General features: G+C 42.2%; 1 protein-coding gene across 1 annotated transcript in view; it reads right to left on the bottom strand.

Moving 5' to 3' along the window:
- The window catches only part of Fam189a2 (family with sequence similarity 189 member A2), a gene marked incomplete at its 5' end in the record, with an annotated part of 104,464 nt that overhangs the window by 35,462 nt on the left and 56,635 nt on the right, over positions 1 to 12,367 (bottom strand). The window contains one exon of the mRNA XM_012516000.2: positions 3,042 to 3,152. Coding sequence (XP_012371454.1) covers positions 3,042 to 3,152 — 111 coding nt within the window. The remainder of the gene's footprint in view (positions 1 to 3,041; positions 3,153 to 12,367) is intronic.

The raw sequence follows: 12,367 nt of genomic DNA on the forward strand, positions 1-12,367 counted from the left end.
GAAGGGCTTCCTCCTCTGAGTCACCAGCTGAGAGCTCCTATGTTAACGCAAACAACACTGCAGTATAGTTGTAACAAGTCAGCACGGACGGAGCTGGCGTGGCAGCCTCCACTCTGCTCTCCTCCCATCGGAGCCAAACTCCCTCTTTCAGCAGGACCCCGTTCTTCTTTCTCTCCTTGGCATACACCCTTGCCGGAGTCCTGCACTCCCCCGGGGGAATGCTGGGCGCCATCTTCCAGAGCATGCCCTTCCGTACAAATCCATTCTCTCCCACCTCAAGACTAGACAGACCTTTTGAGGCAAACTCACACACTAGTGCACATTGAGAATTCACTTTTCTTTTTTGTTTTATCTAAGACTTTTAGGGGAACTTGCCAAGAAGAAGCCGAAGTTACCAAAACACTTGAATTCTGTGTTTTAGGCGCCTCGAACAACTCAACTCATTTCAACAGTGAACTGAGCATGCCCAGGATTATCGTATCTACCATCTTAATCTTTCAAGCATGTGCTATAGGACCTTGAATGGAGAATGCCGAGCGACGTGTCACCTCTTTCCAAACTACAACCTTAAATTAAGCATGCTCTGAAATACACACCTAAAGCTGCACATATTCAGGAGATGAGCCCCTCGCTAGAGAGCTTCCCTCTATGCGTATGTACAAGCTTTCTGGATGAAAACTCCATGCTCCAATACTTCAGGAAGGGCACTGGTTTGGAAGTAACCTCAGCACTCTACTCGCTTGCTGCAGGTAATAATAAATCCTTCTCCATGCCTTGGTCTCCTGGCTGTACTTTTGGCTTTCCACTCACTAAAATGAGAACCTCTTGCATTCAATTGCATACTTAGTAACTGGAAAACCAAACTTTGTCCACAAGTTTTCTCTGGGGTCTGCCTGTCTGCAAAGTAGTGGGGGGGGGGGTGTTACTAGAAACTCTTAAGGTAAGAGGGAACCAGATGCCATCCAGCTGGCTCCTGCCTGGGAAAGTATCTTTATGATTATCTTTGGCCCCCAAAAGAAATGGGTACAAAGGTAGAATATTACCTTTTCTGGGGATCAGTGACTGTTTCCTGAGGGAAGTGGTCTGTGATTGGCACTTTCTTTTTTTCCCATTACTAGGGACTGAACCCTGGGCCTTAACTATACTCCTGGCCCCTTAAAAAAAAAAAAGATACATATCTTTTTTTTTTTTTTAATTTTGAGACAGGGTCTTGCTAAGTTGCTAAGCTGCCCAGGCTAGAAATGAACTCAGAGTCCTCCTTCCTCAGCCTCCCAGAGTGCTGGGATTACAGATGTGTACCACCAAGCCTAGTTTGAAGAGGGCTTTCAAAGACTGCTAATATTTAGACAAATGGGAAAGTGAAGCGAAGAGAATTCTTAGGTTGGAGGAGAAACCACGTTGTTAGAAATGAGTTAAGGCCAAGCTGGGCACAGCGGCACATACCTAGAGTCCTAGCACTGGGGAGGCTGAGGCAGGAGGATCACTAGAGTCCAGAAGCTGAAGACCAGCCTGGGCAACATAGTGATACCCCTGGGGTAGGTGGGGGCAGGTGGGGGCAGAATCCCAGAAAATAACTTGTGGGTTTGTCTCAATGACAGGAGCGTGAGTTCTGCTTCAAGGGAAGGCTGAGGGCGGTTCATGCAGGGTCTTAAAGACTAGAACAGTTATGAGAGTCCCTGATATTTGGGGTTGTTAAGCCATAGAATGACAAAATTTTACTGTTCCATAATGAATTATATGAAAAAAACAACAAGATTTCAGTGGGTCCCTGAGTGGTTGGGGATTTCATGGGTGTCACTGCAAGAGCCTGTTTGCAGCCTTCCTAGAATGCTATGGCTTCTCAGCTTGGGTCCCACTGCTGGTTTCCTCGGGACTAGAGTGTACAGAGCCAGGTTCCACACAGATGTGATGTACCACAACTTCTACAGTCTGTTCCTTTTGTTTTGTGCTACATGGAGGTTATGGTCACTGAAAAGTCCTTTAAAAAGTTCAGAGGTGATCAGCACCTCATTTCTGGGTGAGGTACCCAAAAGAATTGAGAGCAGGGCCTAGGAGAGATGTTTGTACACCCACGGTCACAGCAGTGTTATGCACAATAGACAAAAGTGGAAAGCATCCAGGGCCCTCTGGTGATGACTGGGTAAACACAATGCGTCATACTTACAGACAATGGAGTATTATTCATTCTTAAAAAGGGAGCTCTGGCAATATTACTACGTGGAGAAACCTGTACTACACTAAATGATATAAGTCACTTACAAAATACTGCATCACCCCACTGACATGAGGTATTTAGAGTATTCAAACTCAGGAAATGCAAAGTAAAAGGGTAGTTTCCTGGGACTGGGAGGTGGAGGGCGAGGACGTGTGGGCGTTGTTGGTTAATGCGAACAGAATTTCAGTTTGGCAGATAGAAAGGAGATCTGGAGATTTTTACAACAATGCACATAATACTACTGAACTGTACATTTAAAATGGTTAAGGTGGTCAATAGCAATACTATGTGTATTTTACTACAACTAGAATATTTTGCAAGTCAGAACTGCTACAACTCCCCAACATTTTATCTATACTTTTAAAATTAAAAAAGCTCTGAAACCAGAAGATGACAGCCTCCGGTCCCAGATGTCACTGGCAGGCTACGTAAGAGACGGTGTGCACACCATGTTGATATCCCAAGCTTGGAAAACCGCTAAACGCTTACACGCTGCTGGCCTCCAGGGCTTTGAGATAAAGGACTGGAGACCCGCATTTGGGTGACCTCCATCGTCCCTCTTTTGATGAAGGCGGACACAGACTTGCGATCCACTGCGCCACTCTTCCGCGGCTCTGGGATGACGCCGGATGACTGGTGCTTTCACAAAGATAACCGATAATCCAGTAAAATAATCCGCAGGTGGGCTTTGTTTTTCTGCTTCCTTTTGGCAACACGCGGCTGCACTTCGGGACAGTTGCGGAGTGCTGCATGGTACACGGGGGTACTGCAAGGAAGTGGACAGGACGGGGCCTGCCAGGGTACAGGGCTGCGGAGGACCACTTACCAGGTCACACCTGGGCACGCTGGATACAAACTGCGCCCCCTGGCAGCCGAGGATGAACCCCGCGAGATTCAGGAGGACGCAAACCACAGAGAGCAGCACGAAGAGGTTTACCTGAAACAAATGGAAAGAGGACGGGCGGTTAGACAAAGGCCAAGCTAAATACAGGATGGGCGGTTAGACAAAGGCCAAGCTAAATACAGAGATGGCTTTCTCGAATTTCAAAACACACAAACTGACACTATGTTCCAAAGAGAGTAGTTTGGAAAACTACGCACACCATAGTTTTTAAAAAGGTAAACCGTGTTTTCACAAATTTTTTATATCATGCCTAGGAATTCTGCTGACATTTCTCAATAATCTTAAATCCCTTTTTATATCTCTTCCTCTTTTATCTTTTTTTTTCTTTTACTCTTTTAGCCATGTATTACACTGAGCTCAGCCTCTTTCTTCCTTGAGTCCATCTGAGCTTCCCAAATTCTACTGGGTCAATGATGGTAAATAGCCAAATAGAGAATCCCAGTACAAAAGGGAAACATGGGAAAAATCAAGAAAGTCAGTCAGAAATCACAGTGCACAACCAATAATACAGGTGGGTTTTTTCCACTCAAAACATTTTAGGTGCTAAATAAGTGTGTAAAAATCTTCTGTGTACTTTTTCCCACAAGTACAAGTAATATTAATAATATCATTTCAAATAATCAAGAACTGAGAGGGCTGGCCAGATAGCTCAGCAGATTAAAGTGCCTGCTTAGGCAGATGCAGGGACTGGGGTTCGATCCCCGGGCTTGCCATGCTGCCTCTACCCCCAAGGTGCGATAAGACAGAGATTGAGACTAGGTGCAGTCACTCGCGCCTGTAATCCCAGCACTTGGGAGGCTGCACACAGAGGATCACTACAAGTCTGATTTGTGTAGTGAGACCCTGTAGACCCTATACTAAAATACATACCAAAAAAAAAAAAAAAAAAGAAAGAAAGAACTGACAGAAGTCAACCAAGAAATTGGTCTTTACTTGATGTGAATTAGGGCCTACACTTGTCTTTTGGTTTATGAATTATGATTGTGAAAACCAAACTTCTTTGCAAGTATAAAGATGAGAGCCAATAATTATCAGCGTTAGAACTAAGCATCCCTTCAAGTGGCTAATACGTCAGGGCTGACTGAGGCACATACAAACTCTAACGCAGAACATGTATGCTATCATGGTGATTCCAAGTCATATACTGAACAAATAACAGGTTCCAAGGATATCCAAGATACACGCCCAACACCTGACCTCGATAATAAAAACCCAATTTTAAAATATGGGCAAAAGACTTGGACCGATATTTTAAGCCACTCCCTCCCCCCAAAAAACAAGCAGAAATAGTCAACAGGCATTAAATAATGTGCTCAATATTACTAATCATCATGAATGCAAATTAAAACCATAATGAAACATCACTTTACCTTTACCAACTAGAATGGCTAAACTTAAAAGTTGAAAACACCAAGTGTTGACAAGAATGAGGAGCACTTGGACTCTCAGACTTTGCCACTGTGAGTGAAAAATGGTACAATCACCTCACAAAACTCCAAGTGCCTTTAAAGATAAACATAAATCTTTGCAGGAGTTCTTCAAAATAATTTATGGAGCTACTTCACCCTCAATTCCCTACTGCATAATTGCAGGGTGTAGAAAGGACTTTCTTCCAAGGAATACAGTATGCAAAGTGAGGAGAAATAGCAAGTGGAAAAAATTGACAAATATGACTATAACCAGGTGACAAAAGACATGGGTGATGTCAGAGCAGCAGCCTGTGCCTTTAATAAGATGTGACAGAAACAGCACTTTACCCCTGTGGTCTTCTTCCACAAGCTCCTGGTACCTTCAGTCTAACCAAGAGACAAAATAAGACAATCCCGACTGAGGATAAATCTACAAAATATCTGATGAGCACTCCTTAAAATCACAAGCCTAAAAAAAAAAAAAAGCAAATCCAGTACTCTGGGAGGAACTCCAGCCCAGGAACTAAGCAATTTAATGAGATAGTTTTAAGAAAAAGAAAAAAAAAAAACTGGTGATATAACTTATTATGAAGTCCCTGGGTTCAAATCCCATGCCTCCCCCGAAAAAAGAAGTCTTAAGAAAATAGCACAGCCAAGGGGAGCCTTGTGGAGACATGATGATTAAATGCAATGTGAGGTCCTGGATGGGTTCATGGACAGAAGAAGAACAACAGGTAACAACTAGGAAAACCCTCAAAGTCTGGCCTGTCATTGACAATTATGTACCAACACTGGTACATTCATTCATGGAGGAACTACAATAAAGTAAGCTGTTAATAAGATGGTAAACAGTGTGGAGAAAACAGAACCTCTATACCATTTGCATAGTTTTTAAAAATCTAAGATATTCTAATTTTTTTTAATGCAACAAAGTGAATATGGAATGGTATTCAAATGATGCAATACTTCTGCCAATAAAAATGAAAAAGCTACAAATGCAGAACAACATGAAGTTCCAAACCTCCACACTGAGCACAATAAGTGCAAGAATGTGTTATATCACATCAAGTTCATGAATAGAGGAAATAATCCACAGTAATAGAAATTGGAAAAGTGACTGCCTAGTAGGAGGGTGAGGAGAGAGGAGACTGGGAAGAGACACGGAAGAACTGGGGGAAAGATGAAGATGTCCTAAGCTTTTAATCTGGGGTTTCACTGTATGTAAATTATAAAGAGGAAAGAGAGGGAGAGAAAAAAAGAAGGAAGGAGAGAAAGAGGGAAAGAAGGGAGGGGAGAGAGGAGGGGAGGGAGGGAGACAGAGAGAGACAGAGACAGAGACAAGGCAGAACAGAGACAGTCTGGAATCGAAATGCCAAAGCGGCACCAAGATAAGATGATGAAAGAACAGCCCAGGTGGCACCTCTTACACTGGTAGTCAAAGTCACATCACCTGCAAGCCACATCAGTAAGCCCCAGGATGAAGCCAGAGGCCATGGCAAGTGGTCTGTATACACAGTTAGCATGTGCTGTTCCCAAATGTGTGCCTTCATGTGACATTATTAGTATTATTAAAACTCTAGTGAAATTTTCAGAAGGCTCTTTGAAAAGGTGGAGTCATGAGCCATAACAATTCAGCCTCTCTGAGATTTGGAACCCAGACATTGGAAAATAACAACTTGGAAAAGAAAAAGAGACAGATAGAAGCAGATACCCAGAATCAGGAAGAAAATGACAGCAAAATTAAAAACTACTGTTCAGAGAAGTTGAACAGGCTGGCCACAGTGTGAGAAGTGAACAGAGCACTCTGGACTCTCTCCCCCGCCCGCTTTTCCTGAAGCAAGCTATGCACTGGGTGCTCCAGGAAACAGCAGCAGTGAACTGGGCCAGCAGTTGCTGTCATCTGCAGAGGCAGCACAAGGTTTTGCTCTAATGGAGGTCCCTCCACGGCGACCAATGATAGGGATCCTGGTGCAGGTGCGGGTGCAGGTGCAGGTGCAGGTGCAAAAGCAGATGTGGGTGCAGGTGCAGGTGCCCATCATACACTTGGAGTGAGAGTGGGATTGGGTGCCATTCCAGAAAGGGCTGAGTGTTTGAGTCTGGGACTCAGAACAGCTACAGGACAGCTTCACTTCATGGTTCCCAGGGCTACCCTCCCACAGTGACTGGGTAAGGCAGCCACAGGAAGCAGCCACAGACAGGGAACAGGCTGCAAAGAGTCCCCTGAGGGATTTGAGTTCAGGCCAGGAAGGCCACGGGATCCGCATTCCTATGGCCAGACGCCAAGCATGGCCTGAGTTGCACTGGGTTTGAAAGTGCAGGTATTAAATGTCGTACTCAAGCCCTCACTCTGCTGCCTGTGTCCAGCACAGACTAAGGCTCTGACTGCTGTTCTCATCTGCTGGGATGAGCAGGCACATATCTCAGCTTAGACACTGCCATGGCCTGGGCAAAGAGTGGGGCCTCTGGAGAGGGGCCCAGGGCACCTCAGCAACCCCAGCCCTTCAGGCTGGGCAGAGAAACCAAGAGTTGCTAGACTTCAAAACTGTGGATCCTGGAAGGAAACTACTTGTTCAAAAACAAAGAGAAGAAAAATACCCTGTACTTCTTTTATTTTCTTTTTTCTCTGCCCCCCCCCCCCGCCTTTCTTTCCTCTTTCTTCTTTACTGGTTTACTAGGGTATGGAGGATTTTCCTTCATTCTTTTACATTTAAAAATTTTTATTTTATTTCTTTCCCCCCTCTTTTCCCTTTTAATTCCATTTATTTTTGTTTGTTTTTATTCTCCATGTTATTTTGCTTATTTTTATTCTCACTTTCCCCCTTTCGTTTTTATCCTTTATTTTTTTTTAATTTTATTTATTTATTTGAGAGAGAGAGAGAGAGAGAGAGAGAGAGAGAGAGAGGCCAGCTCAGCCCACCAGGGGGCAGGGCTGGCTGGCATGTGGTGCTGGGGGATCGAACCGCGGTCCCTGATGCTTTTGCCAAGCTTGTTCTAAGTAGGTGCTTTAGACCACTGAGCCATCTCTCCAGCCTTATCCTTTATTTTTTTATTCATTTTAACTGCTAACATTTACCTAATTCTATAAATATCCTTCTCTCTAACAGGATCCTTATCTCACTCTTCTCTTTTGATTTTGGATAGGTTAAATTTTCAAATTTTTTTGTCTTGCATTCCTGTAATCCCAACTCCCTATATCTTTAATAATATAGCCAGTATCTTAATTACTTTTCTCTTGTTGTTAAGACAAAATAACGAAAGTTTATTTAGGTCATAGTTTTCGAAGGTTTCAGTGCATAATCAGTTGGCTCCGAGGCAGGGCGGTGTGGTAGAGGAGAAACAGTTCATGGCTGACAGAAGGCAGCAAAGCAGGCAAGAGACCTTAGCAGCTTCTTTCTCCCCACTTTATACTCTATCTAGGCTACTGGGATTAGAGCAGTGCCAAACTGATCAGTGGACTGGTAATCACACACCCTTAATCTCAGCATCACACACTATAGATTTAGCTACCTCTGAAAAAGCCTCACTTACAACTAAATGAGGCTTGGAGGGGGGATCTAGACACAATCTAGAACATCTAGACGCAAACTATAATGGTCAATAAGCTTTGTTAATCTTCAGATTGTTAACTCTATATAAATACCGTTCAGTTCTTTTCTACCATTAGTGGAGATGCAGCTGTTGCATTCAGTCCATATTAACTGTTTGTCAGGGCCAGGGAGACCACTCAGCAACATAAGAACCTGGCTAGCAAGCGCGAGGTCCTGAGTTTGATCCCTGTACCACCAAAAAATAAAATAAAATAACTGTATGTCAATATCTGGCTAGTCTTAGTGTTTATACTATCATCATAGATTTCTTTTCTATGGTTAATGGTGATACACTACTGATGTTTATGGTATGTGTATATCCAGTTTACCTTGGACAATACCACTGCAGCTGATTTGTTCTATACAGACAGGTCACATAATTGTTGCTATTAGTGAGCTTTCTCTGTATGCCAACACTCAGAGTACCTTTGTGACGTGACCAACACTGGGGTCCATTCCCAGAGAAGTCAGTGTTGGGCCAACTGCCCTGCATCCTCCCTTCCCAAATCAATAGAGGTGCTTAGATCTTGGGACAGAGGCAAGGGGCTACAGTTAGCCATCCTTGAAGTGCATCACTGAAAAGCTGACTAACTGAAGAGATCTCCATACTAGCCACAAAGTCTTTTCATTATAAGTACCCACAAACTTCAGCACAAAGCAGAACAGATCACAACAGAAACATGAGAAAATAAGGAAATCAAATGCCTCCTCAAACTCAAAACTCCTGAAAACTAACCCAGAGAGTATCAAGAATAGCAAAGGCCAGATGCACAAGTTGTTCTAAAGGGTAACAGAGGAGGTTAAAAAACAAATCAACGTGGTGCTTGGGAGGGTTATGTAAAAATTACTGAAATAGATAATGGAAATAATGAATGAAATGATTGGGGAGCTTTCAGAAGACACTGATAAAAATCTAGAAGAGCTAAACAAAACAATACAAAACATAAATGTCCAGTTTTGCAAAGGGTTAAAGTCCACTGGAAGATTTCAATCAGAAATCCTGGAGGTTCAAAATTATATTGAAAGTATAGGCAACAGAAGTGATGATGTGAGGCCAGTGGCAGAACTAGCAGGGAGGGCTGTTATCAGTGATAAATTATTTAAAGATACGTTATAAACAAGAGCACATGAAAAACGGATCAGTCAGAAAGGTCTGTGGTAATATCTGGAGAATTTCTCTTGTACTGAATTACTACTTTAAAGATAACAATATACAAGGCATGAACTATCATTACCTTTTTTAAAATTTTGTTCTTTTTCCATAAAATTTTTCTTTTAAATTTAAAATAAAAAGATTACTCTAAGACTAGTTTTAATAATCTAACTGAAAAATCAAAAACAGCACAAATGGCATTAAAAGAAAACCTGTTTACAGAAATAATAACATAAAACCTTCCAAATATAGGAGAAAAATTAGCATACAGATAAGTAAGGCATATGGAGAACTGTAAATAGGCACAAATGAGAACCTCTCCACATCATATTATTGCCACAACTTTAGAAGTACAGTACAAGAACAAAATTGTAAAAGCTGCTAGGGAAAGCAATTCACCACTTACATAGGCAGTTCCACTGGAATTACAGCAGACTTCTCAACACAACCCATAAAAGCCTGCAGTGCTTGACGTGAAGTGTTTCACACCCTAAAAGATAATAATTTCCAATCCCAACTTACATATCCTGCCTGCAAAACTTTTTTCTGGGGAGATGGCTCAGTAGAATAAGCACTTGTCTGGGAAGCGCAAGGACCTGAGTTCAATCCCCAGCATGGAAGAAAAAAAAAAAAAAAAAAGTAATGGAGACATGAGGTATTTCCATGACAAAGAGCTACTGAAGAAATTCATGGCCATCATAACAGCATTACAAAAGAATTCTTAAGGCTATGTTAGAAAGAGACCATGAAGTCAACAATGTCAATAACTGAAATACAATGAACATACCTGGCAAGATGAGCAGTTAAGTGGAAGGAAAAAAAATAAGGGAATCAGCAACATGAAAATCATGCAATGGCAGGAATTAATCAGTGCCTTTTAGCAATAAGTTTCAATGTGAGAGGGAACCTCTGGAAAGACAGCAGAGTCACAGGCATCAACAAAAGAACCTCTCTAAGATTTGGAATCCAGACACCGAAAGTAACAAGGGGCAAAAAGGAGGGAGATGAATCCTCAGGACTAAGGAAAGATCTGAAAAGAAAATTGCAGCCCACAGAGAAAACGAGGAGATAGACCTCAACACAGAGAAAGGAACAATCTGCACTTTCTCTCTGACTCCTACTTTGCAGCGTAAAAAAAGATCAAAGCTATAGAGACACAATGAAAGCAGTGGAAGCACAGGTGACTCCAATGGCCTCTGGGGACAAATACAACAGTGGGTGGGGCCTGGGAGATATCTCAGCAGCGTAAGTGCCTCCCTGGCAAGCGCAAGGTCTTGAGGTTTATTCCCCAGTACACAACAAAACAAACAAACAAAACAAACAAACAAACAAAACAAAAAAACAGTGGGTCAGAGCAGTGGATACTGTGTGTTATAACAGCTGGTCAGTGACTTTAGTCTAGGCAATCACAGTGTCCCCTAAAGAGAGTGGTTGGTCAGATGCCATTTTAGGGAGGAGCCAACCTAACTCATGACTCAGAGCAGCTGTGAATTGGCTTCATCTAAGTGCTCCCAGTGCTAAAACCCCACCATGAGTGGGTGAGGCACAGTAGAGTCAGGGAGCCATGGTCAGACCATGAGAGACACCCAGAGGGTTATAGGCTAAGTGACTCAGGCTCCAGCCCTGAGGTCAGAATGAACCTGAACTTTTGTTTGAAAGTCTCAGAACCAACACTCCACCATAATCCTACTGTCGGTTTTCTGGGATTATCCCACACCTCACCTTAATCCTACTACAGTCTCACTAGCATTGTCCAGCATGGATCTGTGCTCTGACAGCCTCCTTATCCTACTAGCAAGAGCAGTCATGCCCTAAACTGAACATTATCACAAAACTGCAGATTCTAGCAGATAAACACAGGCCTGAAATCACAGAGAAAGTTCTTCTTCATCTCTTCCAGGCTTTTTATTCATTTGTTTTTCTTTGGCTGCTTTTGTTTTTCATGACTATGAATATTGTTTTAGTTTTTCTGTTTTGCTTTGCTATTATCTTTAGTTCTTCCTTCTTTCTTTCCCTCCTGTCTCTTCACCACTTTCCCAAGACTTGGATAATTTTCTTTGTCCTTTAGCCTTATTTCTAATCTTTTCTCTTCTTTTATTTCTCTATTTTTTTCTCTTATCTCTTGCAAATTTTCATGCCTTGGGGTAAAATCACTCTATTGAGTGGACATTTACTACACATATTTTTTCTTAGATTTTGTTATATAACTATAAATCTTGTGCCTATGGTTAAAGTTGATATATTTATAGTTACCACAGTTCATCATTTTGTACTCTGTGCCTGATGCTATTGTTGTTACTGATTGTACTACTTTAGTCAATGTGGCATAGTTGTCATGATCTATTGATCTTCCTTGTATGAAAATACCTACATTGTCTGGGGATCATAAATAATGCTATAGTTCAGCACCAAAGGAGTAGGTGTTAAACCAAACAGGAAGAAACCTTTCATCCCTAATAAAGGATGTGATCCTGGGACAGAATCAAAAGCCAGCTATGTCAAGAAGATGTCTCTGAAAAGCAGTCATAGCCTAAAGAGGTCTCCGCATTAGTAAAAATGCTGCCTACCGTAAGCAATTTACAAGCCTCACTATAGAAAATAACTTTTAAAAATAGAAAATGAAAAAACATGGAAGCAAGCTGAAACCTGTAACCCCCAAGTCCCCTAAGGAAAATCAAGGGGGCACTGAGGTTATAGAAATCATACATTTTATAAAATGGTAGCAGTAGAAGTAACAAAACAGATCAATAAGTCTCTTTATTGACAAAAATAAAGCAGAGAAAATTAAAGAGATGATCAACATGAAGGAAATGATTACTAAATATAGACTAGATACAAATTGTGAAAACAGAAGAGCTTAGGAAAGGCATGAAAACCATGAATGTCCAAATAGGAAAAGAACTGAACTCCATAAAACAGACTCAATGGAGGTCCAGGAGATTAAGAATCCTACTAAAGGGCTGGCCAAATAGCCAGAGGATTAAAGCACTTGCATGCAGGCGCAGGGGCCGGGGGTTTGATCCCCAGGCCTGCCATGCTAGCCCCGCCCCTGGGGCATGCTGAGATAGCAATTGAGACTTGGCGTGGTGGTGCGTGCCT

This window comes from Octodon degus, unplaced genomic scaffold, assembly GCF_000260255.1.
Source record: "Octodon degus isolate 3935 unplaced genomic scaffold, OctDeg1.0 scaffold00087, whole genome shotgun sequence".
Classification (NCBI taxonomy): Eukaryota; Metazoa; Chordata; class Mammalia; order Rodentia; family Octodontidae; genus Octodon; species Octodon degus.